The following is a 20125-nucleotide window of genomic DNA, read 5'->3' on the forward strand; positions in this document are numbered from 1 at the left end:
AAAAATTAAAATATTTAAAAAATTCAAAAATAATAATTTTTGGATTTAAAATAATTTAAAATTTAAAAAATTAATGATTAAATCGGGAATTAATAGTTAAATGAGGTTAAATTGTGCATATATGCCTTTTTTCTTTTTGTTAATTGGCCAAATTGGCCCCTTTTTTTTTCAATATTTAGAGAAATAAGTTTTTTTTGGAGAGAGAGTTTGAATGTGGGTTTAGCTAGACGAGCTTTTGCTGACATGTCAAGAATGAGCACCCAACTGATAAAAAAAACGCGTACAGTATCACTTCCGCACCTGAAGGCAAAGAGAAATCATTGCTTTTCCTAACACGTCAGCAAAAGGTCGTCCAGCTGAATGCATTTTACTACTAATTGTGCTAAAAATTCGTCCAGTTAAAAGTGCTTTTTATCAACCGTAAAAAAAGAGTTTTTGATACTCTCTCCAAAATTAATCTATTTCCCTAAATCTTAAAAAAAAAAAACTACTTATTTGACCAATTAAAGAAAAAAGAAGAAGACATATATAACTATTTTAGCCATTAAACGATGAAAATAGAACAAAATCAATAGTTTAATGACTACTTTGCCCTAAATCCAGGTCATCGATCCATGCCAATACTTCTCTTCATCTTAACCCTCCATTAAGTGTAATCGACGGCCGCTACAAGATACAAATAATCTAGCGGATCACTATCGAAACACAAAACTCCCCATTTCCCGCTATAAAATACATCGCAATTTAGTTTCGCTCCTCAAATTTCTGATTTATCATCCAAATCTTTCGTCTCTTAATTTTGGTTGGATATCGAAGATGTCAGGAAGAGGAAAGGGAGGCAAGGGTCTTGGCAAGGGAGGAGCTAAGCGCCACCGTAAGGTTCTCCGCGACAACATTCAGGGCATCACAAAGCCGGCAATTCGACGCCTTGCCCGTAGGGGAGGAGTGAAGCGTATCAGCGGCTTAATCTATGAGGAAACCCGTGGAGTTCTCAAGATCTTCTTGGAGAACGTCATTCGCGATGCGGTCACATACACCGAACACGCCAGGAGAAAGACGGTGACTGCCATGGATGTGGTTTATGCGCTGAAGAGGCAGGGTAGGACTTTGTATGGATTTGGCGGTTAGTTGATTTAGGGTCTAGGTTTTAAAATAGGGGAAGAATTGTAAGACTCAGTTAAAGTTACAAGCTGGGTTTTGTTGTTCTCTGTTATAATTTGTAATTCGCATCATCAATTGCGTATTTTTCTTGAAAATTGAAGGTCATTTTGTCAATCTTAACTCTCCTCTTTTAGGAAATGTAAGGTGGCATTGCCAATAAGGTTCCAATTTGAGAGAGGACGTTGAGTGAATTGAAAGTTTAAATGGCTACCAAAACAGAGACTGAGAGAATCAAGGCTTTAATATTTCTCTGGCCAATCATATGGGGTATACACCCCTCATTTCCCCAACATGACTATTATTGTTAGCAACGAAAGCAGACACTATATGAATCTTAAACATGACTTACTATGTTTGGTAAGAAAGAAATTGCAAGAAAAGAAGTTAAAGCTCGCCATTCAGCTCTCCACATTCTGTCTAAGAAGTTAAAATTTTGAGTGTTTTGTGCTTTGGCCACACTCGGTATCTGCAGCCTTTTCGTTTTCCCAAAACTACAACCTCATTTGTAACCAGGTTGTTTGCTATGGATAGGATATGTTGGTTTCAGTGCTGTGATGAGATGGCAAGGATAAAAAGATGGGTGTATTTTGGATAAATCAGGTAAAATGGCCATGCCATTCAAGATACTGCAACACTTCTCAGATGTGGCCTGGAGCTATAACAAAGCAGGCCAAGTTTCAGAACATTTTTCATCTCAATGGCTACTAAAACAGAGACTGAAAGAAAAACACAAAGTTGTTTAATCTCAGACTAATCAGTCGGCATCTCAAATCGACAAATGGGACAATAATGACTTTGTTTCGGCCATTTTTCCGTGCAATCACCGTGAAAGACATGAGAACATGGCATTCGAGAAGCTTCAAAACCGACCTTGAGTTCCTCCAAACATATCATGCAGTCTTCTTCTCCAGCTTCTACTTTGACTCTTTCTATCATCTCCTCGATTGATGATTCATTAGCTGCAACCTTGTCGTTGTTAATGCTCTCAAGCTCTCAAGTTATTTCTGTCAAAGCTCTAGTCATCCAAATCTCTACATCCATCCCGTTTTCCACCAGTATTGCCAGAATCTTACTTTATAATAATATCCCCCGTTAACCATCATTTGTGATATTTCCCCCTATTTATCTTCTTATTTATACTTATATTTTATTTATTATGTATTTAGAGAATAATGGGAGAAAAAAGTGGAGTTATATTGGAAGAGTGCATGAGCATGAGTACGAGTATGACCAATATGCTCAGAGTAACCAATTTATTTGAGATCCAATTCAGAGAACAACTTTGTGATACAGATAGATACAAATTTGATGATATTCTCGTTGCTGTAATAACTTAAACCTTTTAAACCCATTGACGAGTGATAAAATCCAATTCCTTCATGCATTAGATTACAAATGAAGGATAAACAATAACACTAACTTCTATAATCTTAGTCTTAATCAATTGGCATCTCAAATCGGCAAATGGGACAATAATGACTTTGATTCAGCCATTTTTTTATGCAATCATCGTGAAAGACATGAGAACATGGCATCTGAGAAGCTTCAAATCCGACCTCCACTTCTTCCAAACATATCATGCACTTTTCTTCATCTCCAGCTTCTACTTTAACTTTTTCTATCATCTCCTTGATCGATGATTCGGTAGCGGCAACCATGCCATTGTTAATCCTCTCAAACTCTGACGTCGATTCCGCCAAAGCTCTACTCATCAAAGTCTCTTGGTTGATCTCAGACTCCACCAACAATGCTTGTATGGTTGAATGTAAATACATGACTTTACAATACCATCCACTGTCAAATGTCCTGTTTGCAATTCCAAGTCCACATCCCATGATTTCTTGAACGAGGGTGTTGTAAGAAGCAGAGGGCATGTTGATTCTGAGTCTTGTAAATGCCGAAGCAAGAAGTTCATGAAGGTTGTTGCGGTTTTGCAAAATGTTGAGACCAAAACGAAGAGTTTGTTGTACAGAAAAACAGTTGGTGTAATTGTCTATTATCGGATCATGGCGGAGGAGATTGATGTCTACGATTAATTTGATTTGGATGTGACGAGGAGGTAAAGGACGTTTCTGTTGTATCAACCCGTGATGGTGAACATGGTGGGAAATAACATCTGAAGGGTACAAAATTGAAGCAGAAGCCATTGAAGAAACTTGAAGAGAAACAAAGCTTTAACTTAACTATCACAATCGATTTTGAGATTTCGATTCTTATATTAATATATATTTATAAAGAGCAAGGAATCCATATTTACTAGGAATTACAATTCTACAAGGAGCATAAAATTGGTTACCACTTATCCATTTGATTTATCCAATATTTTTTTTAATCCCTAAAATATATAAATTTATGTTTTAATATTAATATCTTAATGATATTCATTCCAACCCATATCTTACATTCTATTTTCATAGTTTATCTTTACTATTTAGTTCTACAATATTCTTGTATTTTTGGATATGAGAACATGGCATCCGAGAAGCTTCAAAACCGTCCTCCACCTCCTCCAAACGTATCATGCAGCCTTCTTCATCTCTACCTTGGCGACCATGCCATTGTTAATCCTCTCAATCTCTGAGCTTGATTCCGCCAAAGCTCTACTCATTAAAGTCTCTTGGTTGATCTCGGATTCCACCATCATTGAATGTAAATACATGATTTTACGATATCATCCACTACCATATGTCCTGTTTGCAGTTCCAAGTCCGCATCCCATGATTTCTTGAATGACGGTGTTGTAAGAAGCAGAGGGCATGTCGATTCTGAGTCTTTTAAATGTCGAAGAAAGAAGTACATGAAGGTTGTTGCGGTTCTGCAAAATGTTGAGACCAACACAAAGAGTTTGTTGTACGTAGGAGATTGATATCTATGGTTAACTTGATTTGGATGTGACGAAGAGGTAAAGGATGCTATTGTTGTATGAAGCCGTGATGATGAACATGATGAGAACAAGTATGAATTTGAAGCTGATGCCATTAAAGGAAACTTGGGGAAAAACGAAGCTTTAATTTGACTATCAGAATAGATTTTGATAAATTATGATAAATCAATTTTATTGTAAAAGTATAGCATCGTATCAATTTAGCCATTAAATGGAATGAAAATCATGTGATAACTACACATGTTTGTAATTTAATTTATGTGTTCTAAAAATACTCTATGATAAATTAAAACCGGCGTTTAACACTTAAAAGTGATGGCTATACTAACGAAAAAGACGTGATTGATGCAATATTCACGCTTTTAGGATTCAATTGAAAACAGATTTGAAATTTGAGAACTAATTCAGAATATAAATAATAGTTTAGGGATGCTCCTTGGATTTAACCCAAACAAGAAAAGCAAAAGCGCTTAAAGTATCTGGTAATAATCCAGGTCATCGATCCGCGCCAATACTTCTCTTCATTTGAACCCTTCATTGTAAGTAATCAACGGCTGCAGGTTATCTTCAAGCTCAACCCACGGATCACTATCTCAACAAAAAGCTGCCAAGTTCCCACTATAAAATAACTCGCAATTTCGTACTGTTCCTTAAGTTTCCAATTTCACTATCCAAATCATTCAAGTTAATTTTCAGTCGATATAGAAGATGTCAGGAAGAGGAAAGGGAGGCAAGGGACTTGGCAAGGGAGGAGCGAAGCGCCACCGTAAGGTCCTACGTGACAACATCCAGGGCATCACAAAGCCGGCAATTCGACGCTTGGCCCGTAGGGGAGGAGTGAAACGTATCAGTGGCTTAATCTACGAGGAAACCCGTGGAGTTCTCAAGATCTTCTTGGAGAACGTCATTCGCGATGCTGTCACCTACACCGAACATGCCAGGAGGAAGACGGTGACCGCCATGGATGTGGTTTATGCTCTGAAGAGGCAGGGTAGGACTTTGTATGGATTTGGCGGTTAGTCGATTTAGGGTTTAGGTTTGTAATTAGGGGTATCCTTTAGGGCTTAATCGAAACTACAAGTTGGGTCTTGTTGTTCGATGTTATGATTTGTAGCCCGTGCTATCAATTTCATATTTTATTGGAATATGAAGAATTTTTTTAGTGTCTGAGTTTTCTATATTGAAATTTGAAAGCTTTTCCCAATCTAAAGAGTATATAAAGTAATTGAATTCATGGAAAGCTTAGTGAGAAGACAAAGAACTGAAACTTGCAGGAAAAAAATTCGTCCTTGATCACTCTAAAATGTTTACAGTTGCTGTTTAAATCAGTAAGCTTTATGCATTGATGCAAAATTTGATAAATTCCAGTTAAATTAGCAGTTGAAACCCACTGAGATAATCAAATAACATTGGGATTTCATTTTCAAATCTTTTTTGTATTTAACACTTGGTTCATTAGCATGAACCGTGGCAGCAAAGCATATAGAAATGTGAGTATATATATACACATGGACCCAAAATGACGAGGAAATATTGTTTTATTTCAGGCATACATTCACTAAATGATGGCAAATCATTACATGTGTTTTTTTTCACATAAAAATCACTGTATAAACCTCCCTAATAGGAACCCTTTTTTCCATCTCTCTGCTGTTATCTTTCATTTAAAGCATTGAAATTTTAGCCTAGACTTCCCCCAAACCAAAATGGCTTCAACCTGTATCTCAAACTGCATCACTGACGCTAGGGTCCCAATCAGGCCAACATATGTGAACCTCTACAAATGGCCGGAATCCGATGCCGAGTTCGTCAGGTCACTGAGCTCCGACGGGCGCACCGGCGGGGGAGGTCGTGTGCGGTCCACCGTGGTTGATAGCATTTCATGTAGGCAAATGTACCTTAGAAGCTATACTTTCCATAGGAATGAAGCTGGGCCTGAGAAAACTAAATGTTTTGGCAGAGTTAAGAAGGAAAGAAGAAAAAGGAATAAGTCAAAGAAGAAGCGTATGGCGCTGAGAAGGGCCAAAGAGGTATCTTTTGCCGCCTTATTGGCTATGTTCCGCAGGCTGTTGTCTTGTACCACCAAGGTTGATGTGGCTGATCATGGTGGTTGAACCACCATTTTCAGCCATTAAAACTTCCATTTTTCTTTTTTTGTTGTTTCTATATAGCTTTCTAATAGCATTTAAGTTTTAAAAAAAATTATTTTGATGCCTTTTTTTCACTTCCCTCTTTGTTGGTGGAAATAGAGTAATGATATCTATAATATCATGATATGTTAATGGTTAAACCCATTTTCACCTTCTAAAATTATAAAGCGTTTAGCTATATTTCAAGTTCCTTTGCTTTTGGTGTCTGGTTTTGTGCTTTGTGGTTCTTCCCTCTGGGTTTCTGTCACTGTCATTCATGTATCTAAAAACAAAACAAGAATATATATATAAATTATATGCATTTATATTAAAGGTTACAGTTTACTCTTATTTACCCTTCGTTCATATTTATTTTCATTACCCATATTCAACACATATTCGTATCAAATATATAAAAAATCTTGAAAATATTCGTATCAAACACATAATATTAAAAACATAAAGTATATAAAACCACGTAAAATCTAATTTCTTAAACAGAAAAAAGAAAAAAAAAACCCAAATTTGTGGAAATTAAAGATAGGCATGATGGTGACAGCATGGTGGTGGAGGTGGTGAGGCCAAAGATTTTAGAGACATTTCTAACCTAGAGTTTAGCTTTTAAATTCCCAACTTTTTTTTTCTTTTGTGTTTTCAATTTCTTGAAAAGGATGGGAAGCAAATCAGCACCACTTTCTTGACCATCATGACATTAAAGGAAGCAAAAAAAAAAAAAGTTTCAGGCCCAATCGTACTGTAAAAACCAATCATGAAAACACAGTTTTTTAGTGTAGAAAAAAGGACAAAAATATGTAACTTACAAAACAAGTTCTTTTATTGGTTTAATTAATCCACTATGGAATTTTAGTATGTTTCTTAAATCACTTCTGTATTTAGCACCCAACAATTAGAGCACACAATCAATGATTTATGATGCTAAATCAATACTTGGATTGTTATCATAATTAGTTAACCATTTTGGGTTTTCTTGCTAATCTGTCAGGTTATTGTTAGATTCCGAAAGTTTGTTTGAAATTTAGAAGAATTTGGATATAAATGTTAGGCCTTAAAAATTAGTTTAGACAAAAAAAAATTAAATCCGTTTAAAATATGGGTTGGGCAAACTCGAACTTTTAGGGCTAAAGCTCAACTCGACTCATCTTGCATGTGTATAACACTATAATATAGTATGTTATTTATATATATTATATAATTTATAACACAAAAACTAAATCTATAGTAATACATAATATTATAATGTAAATATTAAAAAAATATAAATTTATTAAATATTGAATTAAAATAATATAAATTTTTTTAAAAATTTTTAAAAATAATATTTATAGACCTAAAATGGGTTTGGGTTAACTATTTATAAATATAAGCTTTGATAAAATTATAAGCTCATATTTCGGGCCGAGTTTGGACAAGTATAAAGTAAGTTAATTTTATGTTTAAACCTGATCCAAGATCAAGCAACATAGATGATGGCTTTGACAGAGTTTAGTATACCCCATTTTCCCTTTCCATTCTGTTCTAATAATGTCCTTTTGAATGCTTTTGATGATACAATTTTCTTTCAATATGAGGGAAATCTCATTCCATTTTCTTCCAACACAAGTATGAAATATTTATGAGCAAATTTCAAGAGCAATAAATGTCATTAAGTATATTTACCATACTGCAAATTCGCCTTCGCGCAGTTACTTCATGCAATTTACCGTAAAAAATGGTATCAACAGGTTCGGGTTTTTTCATGTAAAAGGGTCTTTGGAAGGTCATATAATCTTGTACCATATGGAACACTGATGCAGCAAGATAAAAATCAAGAAAAGAATCAATCTCGAAGTAATCATACACCTATTACTCGAAAAAAGTCGAAATTTACATTATAGTATATCAGTTCACTGACATGACAAATCAGAAACAAAAGCTACATGAAAGAAAGAAATTTAAATTGAAACATATTGGTCAATTGCCTAAAGCTTACTTCAAAATCCCATGGAAGAGCTACTAACAACGAAAAAACGAAGGAATTCAGACCATTCCGCCTTGTTATTAAAGAAACTACTCGAATGTGATAAGCCGTGGTGGAACGGAGAAAACCGAGTCAAAGAGAAGCTTAATAGGATTTTCCCATCTCATATAAGTCACCTGCCTTCAGATTTCAACAGCTGTGAAAATACTTTACTCATTGAAACACCTGAGAGGTCATTCACACTTGATGCCTCGAGCTGCACGGAAGAAACGGTGGGATCGAGTGGACCGACATTGTTGATTTGTGAAGAAAGCTCACCAATCATGTTTGTACTGTTTTCTTCAGGGTCGCGCCCAACGACTGCTTCCTGAAGTTGAAGAGCATACTCCAGATTCCATAAGACATCTCCCATGGAGGGCCGGTCCACACCGAAATCAGCTAAGCACTTTTCAGCAGTTTCGCCAAACTTACGAAGAGAATCATGCCTGATGCTTCCTTTGAGGTTAGGATCGATTATTTGCTCCAGCTGTCCTTTCTTCTGCCATTTCATCGCCCATTCAGCTAGATTTACCATTTCCCTCGGGAGCGTCGGGTCTATTACCGGTCTTGCACAAAGAACTTCAAACAAAACCACTCCGAATGAATATACATCCGATTTCTCCGTCAGTTGTTGCCTTCTGAAATATTCCGGATCCAAGTACCCAAAACTTCCTTTCACTGCCGTACTAACATGGGTTTGATCGATTTCAGGACCTGTTTTCGACAGCCCAAAATCAGCAACTTTGGCCATGAAGTTCTCATCTAGTAAGATATTCGCGGACTTCACATCACGATGAATAACAGCTTTTGCATAGCCTGTATGGAGGTAGTGGAGTCCTCGAGCCGCCCCGATGCATATTTCAAGCCTTTGTTTCCAGCTTAAACTCGGATAACCTGAGCCATAGAGATGACTCTTGAGTGTTCCATTCTCCATATATTCATAAATCAGTATCATCTCATTCTTTTCATCGCAATAACCAATCAAGGAAACCAAATGGCGATGTCGGAACTGGGACAGCATATTGATTTCAGTCTGGAACTCAGCAAGTCCTTGTTGGGACCTCGGGTTTCCCCTTTTAACGGCGACTTTCGTACCATCATTCAGTTCTCCCTTGTACACCTTCCCGAAGCCTCCTATTCCAATAACCCAACTTTCATCGAAGTTGTTTGTGGCTTCTTGAACAGCAAGAAAAGGAATGTGATAGCTAGCATTGGAGTTGAGACTGGCAGTTGTTCCTTTCGAGTATTTGCTCCCCATAGTTTGAGAAGTCCCTCCATTAATCGAAAACGGAATCCATGTCTTTGATTGCCCGTGAAGTGCCTGTCGTCTTCTTTTTCTACAAACCATGAAGATAACTCCAGCCAACAGCAACCCAGAAGCCACCCCAGCGCTTGCACCTACTATAGAACCGATGTTCATCTTTGAACTTGAACCGGAAGCATTAATAGTTGCCGAGCCAGTAAGGCTGCCATCAGAATTGTTCATTTTCATTATTTCCAGCCCATTCAATATGGCATTCGGCTCAGAGCCAGGTAAAGTAGAAGGGCCGATACTTACATGAAGCTTATTACTAGTAACCAAATCTGTAACATAATCCATATAATATGCAGCAGCCAAAACATTGACCAAATAAGTACTCAAGTCAAGGTCCCGAACAACCATCAAGGAATCAATAAAAACATTAAAGTACAACTCGTTAAGAGCATCGCTAACAATATCGCAAAAGTGAAACCTAACAAGGTACTGAAATCCCGGATCCACATCGAATTCCCAAGTGACATTGAAGTTACCTCCGGTTACATTTGCAGAATTCATTTCAGTACAGGAACCGTAGACAGTACTCGGAGCAATATCCGGAGTTGCCCCACCCTCGACAAACTTGACAGCTCTAAAATTCGATACACTCAGAGCAAGGTTTTTTTCTACCAGAAAACGTTGGTCAGGCACCCATGTTCGCCAAAGGGTATCATTCTCGAATGAGACGGTAGGTCCTCCCATATTCACTCTAAAAACTGTCTCTAACGCCTGCAACGTTAGCCCTTGGAATGCCATCGATGATTTAACCAAATGAGCACCATCCTGAATGAGTTCATCAGGAACCGAAACAACTTCTATAGCATTTATAAACGCAAACGAACCCTTTAAAGGACTAAACGTAACAGCAAGGCTATTCGATGTTACATTAACCGAAAATTCTTTCACAAGAGGAGCTTGAACACTGAAACTGGTGAGAAGAACATGGTTTTCGGTGGAAACATCGAACTTAGCCAAGCTCAAATTATAATTACCGAAAGCAAACGGATAGAAATAAAGCCGAATCCAATGCCTTCCTTGTCGGCTAATCGAAAACGTGTACTTCGAGACATCGGTAAAGACTCTTGCAGTTTGATAAAGTGGGGAATCATCAGAGGAAGTAATTGAAGCTTTTGAAATGTTCCCAATAACACTTTGTGGTGTTGAAAGGAGCTTTGAGGCTAAATTATCAGCCATGAAAACTCGATGACCCACGGTAGTATTAGTAAATGATCCACAATCAATAAGGTAATTATCTGCAGGTGTAAATCCTCTAACCAAACATGCTAAACACAAAATTAAAGAAACCCAGAACAGCAATTCAAATACTCTACAACCCATTTTTTTTTATTTTTTTGCAAAATCCTAGAAATAAACAACAGAATGTAAAGAGCTGAAATCCAGGGTTCTTACTAAAACAGTAACAGGTTACTAGTAAACTAAAGAACACAAATCCTTGAGCTTAAATGAAAGAAAAAAGGGGGGGGGATAGAGAAACCTGGATTTTAGGAGATTCCTATTGAGTGAATATGAAATCTTTTTTGTGGAGCTCTTATGGGAATTTATCAGAGTTTTTTCATGTGAATTTTGAGAAATCTTACAAGACACAAGCTGATTTGAAATAGGTGACAACCTCATTTTCTTGACATATTCCTTAGATATTTTTTATCATTTTTTCATGTCCTTAAATTGATGGGGAAATGAAAATGAATAATTAAAAAAAAAAAAGCAACAAAGAGTCAAAAGGTGGTGGAACAGGTGGGAAAAAAATCTTTATTATTAGAAGGCGAATTCCAGTAAATGCTTTTATTTATTATTTGGGCAAATTTCGTTAGTAGTCACTCCACTATTTTTTTTAATTTTTAATTATTTAACTATAAAAAATTATAAAATAGTTATTTAATTATTCAATTCTATCTTTTTTGGTCATCCAACTATATTAAATTTTTGAGTGTTTCCATTTTTATTAACCAGTTAATGACCAAAAAATGAAAAATTAAATAGTTGGATGATAAAAAACGAAAAAAAGAACATAATTTAGTGATAGTTTACCCTATTTATTTTTTGTTAAACATTCACAATTTATTATATTAGTTTTAAAGTTATCTATGAATTTCAAAATATTCTGATTAAGCCCTTAAAGTATTTGTATTGCAGTAAAAAATAAAGTTTATTTAAATTACGCATATCAAATTACAAACAAGTATGTACATATTGCATGAATAACTTGAATTTAACATGTTAAACAAACAAAAAATATCAATAAATTTTTAAATATATATTTTTAACTCGTGATATTCAATTTTTTTAGTGAAACAAACAAATAAACAAAGATTATCAAATTCATTTAATCAATCACTCCCTTTGCTTTATCTTGAATAAGAACTTCTAGGTAGCATGAAGACATTTGTCATAAACTTAGAGAGATGTCCTTCCCCTTAAACTCAATTTAACCAAACAGTCCACAACATGATTGTCTTCTTTGAGAACGTGTTGAATCAACCAACGCCCTTCCGTACTCATTATCTTTTGGACTCTCATGAGAATTGTAATGCTTGAATATCCCAAAAAATTATCCTATAAAGCTTGAACTATTCTAAATTATCAGTGTAAATCACAACTTTATCCAAACTATTACTAAGCGACGTAATCACACCCTTCAAAATACCTTAAAGTTGAGCCTAAAAAATATTACATTTTTCGAGAAATCGATTATAATCGAAAATCCAATTCCTATTTTAGCAGTACATGTTTTAAATATGAATAATGAATATACTAATGAAAGAACTCACATGCTACTGATATATATTTTTCAATTTAAAGAGTAATCTTAAATCTGAACTATAATTTAAAGTTGTTTAGTCATTAGTGCAATTAATTATTTTTCCTGTAAGAAAGTGGGAATAATAAAATAATATTGAATATACATTTAAGGGCTGATTAAATTTTGGAAATTTATGAAGAGTGGGTTTTATTGTTATGTATTTTAATGTTGGTAGGTAAAATAGAGGTTTTGTTTTTTTTTTTAAATTAATTACTTTCCACCTTAGTGGGTTGTTTTTTTTTTATTTTCTAGTATATATTTGAGAAGATTTAATAAAAAATATTTATATTTTTAAATCATAGTAATTCTAAATAAATAAATATTTATTAAAATAAAAAACCATACAACTTAAGCTATCCAAGAATATTGTGGTGTTATATGTCAAATTTAGAAAATAAAAAATATTAGTATAAAACAAAGAATGGGAAGAAAAAGGGATAATGGAAATGTGAAAAGGAATTTTATTTGTAGTTGACAATTTTGTGAAAGTGGAGAACAAAAGGCTACAGCTGTAACAAATTGTTGTGGCAAACAAAAAAAAGGAAAATAAAGAGAAAAATCTACAACTATAAATAAAGTCGCAAGTTGCAACAACTCCCTATCTTCTTATTATTATTTCTAAGGGATTATCGGTTTGGTTTGAGTTAGAAAATTTATTTTTTAATATTATTTAATAAAATTTTAATGTTTTTTAATAACCACTTCTAAAATAGTAATAATTTTTAAGTAATAAAAAATAATCAATAATTTTTATATTTTTATATATAATTTTTAAATTATTTTCACTATTTTAAATGTAAAATATTTACACCATAAAAATTGAAATTAAAAAAAAATGTTCATGTACTTGCATTCAGTAAATCGTCTAAACACCTCAACTTCGTCTGGTTTTGGTTTTTTTTTTTACTTAGCCCTATTAGAATGGCTCCCAACCTGTGCTTCGCATTGAGTTAATTATTTTTAGATCAAATAATAAAGTCGAAATATGCTACAGATAACTATACTCTTCATACATTTTAATTTAGCAGTCATACTTGTATTTTCACGAATTTAGCCTCTTTATTTTTTTAGATTTAAAAATTCAAGTTCAGTTGTTAATAACGTAAATTTTTTTGTTAAATGTATTGGCGAGACATTTCGAAATTTAAAAAATACTTGCTTAATAGTCATATAATAAAAAAATTTACATTATAATGGACTTGAAGACAAAATTTCAATGGTGTTAAAGTTTTTAAAAATTAATGTCGATATTTTTATTAAACTAAAATATATAAACAAACTATGATATTATAAAAATTAAATCGAAATTTAGTATTATACTCAAATTAAACGAATGAAGCATTTTTCTCAATTATGTGATCTAAAATGTCAACTTAAGCTTTAAATATATATATATGAATTAATTATATCAAATTTATTCAATCAATCTCATTAAATAGTTGCGAAATCTTTATATTATTGAATTCCACTTTATTTTTTTTCCATTTTTGGTCAAATTTATTGAATTCCACGTTGGTTCGTTAAGATATAAAAAGGAAAAAAACATAAATAAAAAAATTCCACTAACTCTTAATTCCGCGTTGTGAAATTGTGTCTTCAGTCTTCATCAATCTATTGTTTTATATTCCAACCCAAATAAATAAATAAGACTAATTGTTCTGCAATTTTATTTTGGATTTGTTTTTGAAATATTTCAGCGTGATTTTAGTTTATAGTCTCCGACGAATACGTGTATCAAGGCACCCTTCGCTTTCGATATAATAAACAAGGGAATGAAGGATAAAAAAGGAATTAAAATGAAAAAGAAATAAGTACGTGAAGAGTGAAAACCGGAGAGATTATTTACTGTTTTACACCATTAAAGTTTTTATTATTTAGTTCCTAAATTTGATATATTTTTTCAATTTGATCCCTGAGTTTTTCTCTCCATGGTTGTCTCAGAATTTTGCAACTTTTAACAAATTGGTCCTTGAACTTGAACTTGAACTCTTTTAAGATGTGTTGACATGTTACTTTCTCACCTGCATTTTTTTTAATTATATAATTTTTTTTTTTTTTTGCCCAGCGGCGGTGTCAACCTCTAAGCTAGCTATCGCCCGCCTTTTTCTCCTTCTCACTATTTCTTTCTTTCTTTCTTCGTCTCATTTGCTCCACATGTCTTCTCTATTTTCAATTTACAGATCTATTTTGAGGGTATATTTGTTGTATTCGTAAGTTCTGATGAACAGATGATGGCACTTGTCGTTCGCTAAAACTCCACCCACCGCCAGTAATTTTTCTTGGAAAGTGGGTTCATTAGCTTCTTAATATGCTTTTATTTTGAGAGTATTTCAGAATAATAAATAATTTCACGAGTCCATTTGGACTTGTGTTGTTTTAAGTTTTATATGTTTTTTTGTTTGTTTTTCTATTGTTTAATAAATTTTCAATTTTATAAGTTTATGTCTACTCTTGTAACAGAGTTTCTGAATTGTATGGTTCTCATTATAGGTTCTGATCATATCTGCTCCTTATTTATACAATGCCTAGTACTACCTATAACCCCTCCCCAACCCATAAATAGGAGAATAATGCGCTTCAGCGCACTTGAACCCATGTCCTTCAGTATTGGCAACAATGTCCATGTCAATCGAGTTATAACTCAATCGGCATATAAACATGAACTTTAATATTATGTAATCTTATACATAATATTTTGATATAATTTATTTTTCGCAAACTACTATTATTATTTTGTGTTTACATATTACTTACACAAATAACTATACTTATTTAATATAAAAAAATATTTTTAAATAAATACAATTAAATTAAAATTAAAGTTTAATAAATATAATTATAGAAAATTAAAATTTATATCTCAAATTATAGATTAAATTAAAATTTATGTATAATTTATAAGTGATACATACTATTTATTATTATTAGTACTGTTATTATTAATGAAAGTGGTTAATAGGCATTAGGGAAGGATCTAGTTACAAACAAGGCGTGCATGGAACGCACTCTAGACAACGATAGAAGAACATGATTTGATCGCAAAATTCCATTCAATAATCAACCATGACGGTGACTTGTACCATATTTCTATTATTTAATAGATAGTATTTTATATTCTAAGCATACATCATTCCAATATTTTAGCTCTTGTAAGTGAAGATAATTATGGTAAAATAAATCACCAAATTATAAGTAAGTTGAATCATCAAATTATTAAAATAGTTGTTGTATGGTCTTTTCTACTCGTGTTACCTATACCAATTAAAAGCTTTTGTTTTTTTCTTTTATAGTTCAATTTTTTTTATGAAACAACTTTAAACGTTATGAATCTAAGAATTAAAATTCAAACAGTTTTTTTTCTCTTATCTTCGAAATTGGTCGTCAAATCGACTTGGATCTAAGGTATGTCCTTCTACTTGTCGATTGGTATTGATCCGTCGTACTAATCATCGAATCATCGCTTAGAACTTGCTGGCTGGACTTAAAAAAACCTTAATAGCACAATGACTTAAATAAAATATTTCGAATAGTTTATTGACTTAAATGAAACTTTTTGAATAGTTCAATGATCATTTTGTAATTTTTTAAAGTCGAGTGACCAAAATGTAAGCTTATTAAACCTTTAGTGACTTTAAGTGTAATTTTCTTTCTATAATTTAAACATTTAATAGATAATATTTAATATTCTAATCTTATACCATTCCAATATTTTAAGCCATGTATGTCATGATTTTAGTACAATTCTTGTAAAAGTTATTTTTAAGTAATTAAGGGTTAGTAAAATTTATGGCTTATTGATGATTGAGTTTTAACTCAATTGATATTAATATTATTGTCAGTGGAAGAGGATGTGAGTTCGAGTGTGCTGACGCACGTTATCCTTCTATTTAAGGGTTGGGGAGAAGTTATGAATAGTTCTAAGCATTATATCAAAAAGAGAAGAACAAATTATAACTTATATTATTTTAAAATTAAAGAATCATTTATATTGTTGTATTATTTAAAAAAAAACAAATTTTCGAAATTCTTATTTATCTCTCTTAAAAAATCATTTTTTTTATGTAAACTCGAGTTAATTACTATACCTTTTATATACAAAATTTTAGGGTAATATTCATCATCCGTACCTTTCAAGACATTTTACTGTTGGTCCACTAGTTAGTTAGAGATTAAAATTTTATTGTCGTATACATTTATCAAATCATATGGCTTAATATATTATGACCCACCAATATTTGCATAATAGTAAAAAAAATCAACTAGAAAATCGATATACATGGATTAAATAAAGTATATTTTAAAAAAAATAATAAAAATGAGCATTATTTAGTAGAATTATATTTGAAAAATATTAGTTAATTATTATATTAATTTTAAGTTAGTAATAAATATAAAATAGCCTACGAGGCATTGGTTTAATTATAAATATAAAAATTGTACGATACTTAAATATTGTTTTAGTTATAATCTCTTATTTTTTACTTTTAGTTTAAAAAATTATATTTTATTTTATTTTATTTTATTTTATATAAGGTTAATTTTTTATAATTATTTTATCTTCCTAATGTTCATTGTGCTCTTCTTCTTCTTTTTTTGGACCAGAGAGAATGATTAAACCATAACTTAAACTATTCGGGGTCAAGTCACCCCGGAATAATCATTATATAATAATAGTAGAATATCATCCAACGGTTGCATGAAAAAGTACCTACCCACTAGTCTTGAGAATACCATTAATACTAACCCATTAGTTACTTTGTTACCCTCTCTAAATGTACGAGTAACTTTAACCATTCATGAAAGTTGTAATATATTCTTAATAGCACATGTCACAAGTTGAGTAATGTTGATCAACTATATTTTCTTGAATTGTTTGAATAGCTTTAGTACCATCCAACTTGAGAATTATTCATTTCAGCCTAAGATTCCATGCAAGTTTGAGACCTGCCAGAGCTCCACAAAGTTCAGCATCAATAACTGAGCAGCGACCAATATTTCTTGAGAAATCAATAATTCACGTCCCATGGTGATCGAGAATCAGATCACCTGCAGTAGTATTCTCAGACACCTTACAGACTACACTATCAATATTCACTTTATGCTATTTATCATCAGGTGGAGTCCATCTGATCAACTTACAAGTTTTAACTTTTGAATGCTTTAAGATACCCAACGATCTAAAATTTTAACGGAGGTAACTTTTCTCACACGATAATTTTTTTCCAAAATACTTTAATTAATGGAATTGAAATAATCAATCATATTTCAGACATTAATTATATAAAAAAAGTATTTGGTTGGCATTACTTATAAAATATTATTTATTCGATTGTGAGACAATTCTAAATATGAAACAAAAGTAATGGTTAAATTTATACTACAAAGGCCTTAAAAGACACCTGTCCATTTATATTTTACATTAGCAAAAATAATGACTAAATTTCAGTTTTTAATCCCTATACATTTTTATGATCATATATGACACCTGTCCCATTCTTTTTTTCTTTCTTTTCACATGAGAAAATAATGACTAAATTTCAGTTGCAATCCATCTACTTTTGAAGATTATATAAGAATGGTTAAATTTCAATTTTGATCCCTATATTTCGCTCAAATTTGATATTTAATTTCTATACTTTAATTTTGAATAAATTGGTGCCTCAACTTTTAGTATTATTAGTTAGTCTAAATATTTTATTTTGATATATTGAGATAAATTTTAAAAAATTGTTAACACTGTTAAAATTCTATATCAAATTCAAGTTCGTTTGAATATCTTTTTTTGTTACACGGATAAGAATGGAGTTTTTTTTTAATTTAAAAATGTTACATCGGGAAATTTAACATAAGAATTTTAACGGTGTTAACAAAAAAAACTAAATTTGAAAATTTGAAAAATAGAGATTAAATTTCTGAAAATAAAAATATGGAGACTAAATTTCAAATATATGAAGAGTACAATAACTTTGAGCATATTGTAAACTTTAAATTTTTACTCTATGATTTAATAGAAAATAGATAATCAACCCAACGCTAAGTGTGAGATGGAACTATTCTAGTATAATATATAGATCTAGGAACCAAAAATAAAGACACTATGATTTCACTAAGGGTAAACCACACTAAACGTCTCTAAACTATTAGTAAGTTTACATCTTGGTCACTTAATTTAAAAGAAGTTACAAAATAGTCATTGAACTATTCAAAAGCATTCATTTAAGTCACAATGTTATTAAGTTTTTTCTTTTAGAAGTTTGGCTAGCGAGTTTCAAATGACGATTTGATGATTAGTAAGATGGATAAGTACCACTCGAAGAGTAAAATAACATACCTTAAATCCAAGTTGTCTGATGGTCGGTGTCAAAGATCAGAAAAAAATCTATTTTAATTTTGGTTCATAGATTCGTGATATTCAAAATTCTTTCATAAAAATAAAATTGAACTGTAAAAGAAAAGGGGAAGGAGAACTTTCGATTGGTGTAGGCGGAGTGAATAGAAAAAGCCATATAACAATGATTTTAATAGCCCAATGACTTAAATGAAAACTTTTCAGTGACCATTTTGTAACTTTTTGAAGTTAAGTGACAAAAAACATAAAATTACTAATAATATAGTGACATTGAGAGCAATTTACCCATTTATAAATCTATTATTATTTAATGTAGAAAATATTAAATTAATTTTATTTTATTAAAAATTTAAAATAAATTATATTTTTTATAAAAAAATGAGATATTCAAATTAACATACTCAGTTTTCATCCAAAATAATATAAAATATTATATTAATAAGATTAAAATTAAATCTTTTAAAAATCTATATTTACTAATTTACCAAACACTTTTTAATATAAATTCAATACTTATAAACTTTAATAGTAAAAATTCAGTACTTAAAATTTAAAAATTCAAATTATCAAACACACCCTAATAATAATGATTGAAATTCAACTCAAGATGATTTAAGTTGAAAGAAAATAGATTATTAAGTTATTTCTTACGAAAAAAAATAAGAATATATAATATTAAGCAAATTGACAGGGCGTAATTAGAGGGGTCACCACTCCTAAAATGAATTTTTTTTATGTAAGTCATTTAAAATTTTAAAAATTTTAAATTAATAAAAATAAAATTATATTTTATCTTAAAAATGATAAAAATTTAATTTAATCCTTTAAAAAATTATAAATATATAAACTATTAAAATAAAAAAATTATATTTTACTATTATAAAAATTATAATATAGTTTTGTCATCCTTAAAAAAAAATTTTTAACTTCACACTGAAAATCGAGATATTATTTGGATAATTATAAAGAACGAAAAACTAGCAAGTTTTTATTATTATCATTGAATTTGGCTGTCTCTACAAACTTGATCAATTGTATTAAACTTTTGATCCACATATGACATCATATAATTTATATACCTTTTATTTATATATTAAATTTTATATAAATATGTTATGTTTAATATTATTTTAAATACTAACATGCTATAAAAATATAAATTAAGAAATCTAATTTTAGTTATAAAAATATCGCATTAATTGGATAGTTATTCATGTAATTTATCCTTCTCTGCAATTTTATATTATTTTAATTTTGGGAAAACTACAGTAATAGTTACCCGATTGTTAATACATTTCTTTTTGGTCACGCAACTATAAAACCTTATAAAATGGTTATCCAATTATTCAATTTTGTACTTTTTAGTCATCAACAGGCTAACAGTGGCGGCTTTTAAAATTGACATAATAATAATTTTAACTCTCAACATTTATAAATTATGTCAATTTAGTTTTGATTCTAGAAAAC

At 31.4% G+C, this 20125-nt stretch overlaps 4 protein-coding genes across 4 annotated transcripts; 2 read left to right on the plus strand and 2 right to left on the minus strand.

The window, feature by feature from the left end:
- Window positions 1–742: 742 nt before the first annotated feature.
- LOC107938428 (uncharacterized) lies at window positions 743–5207 on the plus strand. Its single transcript, XM_041074653.1, is given in 3 exon segments — window positions 743–1127; window positions 3862–4004; window positions 4731–5207. Coding segments are annotated over 3 exon segments (789 nt in total). The 5' UTR covers window positions 743–816; the 3' UTR covers window positions 5066–5207.
- LOC107938426 (E3 ubiquitin-protein ligase SDIR1) lies at window positions 2337–3331 on the minus strand. The gene has a single exon (XM_016871576.2). The coding sequence runs from the start codon at window positions 3306–3308 to the stop codon at window positions 2598–2600; it is 711 nt and encodes a 236-aa protein (XP_016727065.2). The 5' UTR covers window positions 3309–3331; the 3' UTR covers window positions 2337–2597.
- A 485-nt stretch (window positions 5208–5692) lies between the features above and the next one.
- Window positions 5693–6486, plus strand: LOC107938427 (uncharacterized). Its single transcript, XM_016871577.2, has one exon. The coding sequence runs from the start codon at window positions 5752–5754 to the stop codon at window positions 6157–6159; it is 408 nt and encodes a 135-aa protein (XP_016727066.1). The 5' UTR covers window positions 5693–5751; the 3' UTR covers window positions 6160–6486.
- Window positions 6487–8037: 1551 nt separating this feature from the next.
- Window positions 8038–11196, minus strand: LOC107938425 (receptor-like protein kinase HERK 1). Its single transcript, XM_016871575.2, has one exon. The coding sequence runs from the start codon at window positions 10824–10826 to the stop codon at window positions 8325–8327; it is 2502 nt and encodes an 833-aa protein (XP_016727064.1). The 5' UTR covers window positions 10827–11196; the 3' UTR covers window positions 8038–8324.
- Window positions 11197–20125: the final 8929 nt, after the last annotated feature.

The sequence above is a fragment of the Gossypium hirsutum genome, chromosome A08, assembly GCF_007990345.1.
Source record: "Gossypium hirsutum isolate 1008001.06 chromosome A08, Gossypium_hirsutum_v2.1, whole genome shotgun sequence".
In the NCBI taxonomy this organism is placed as follows: domain Eukaryota; kingdom Viridiplantae; phylum Streptophyta; class Magnoliopsida; order Malvales; family Malvaceae; genus Gossypium; species Gossypium hirsutum.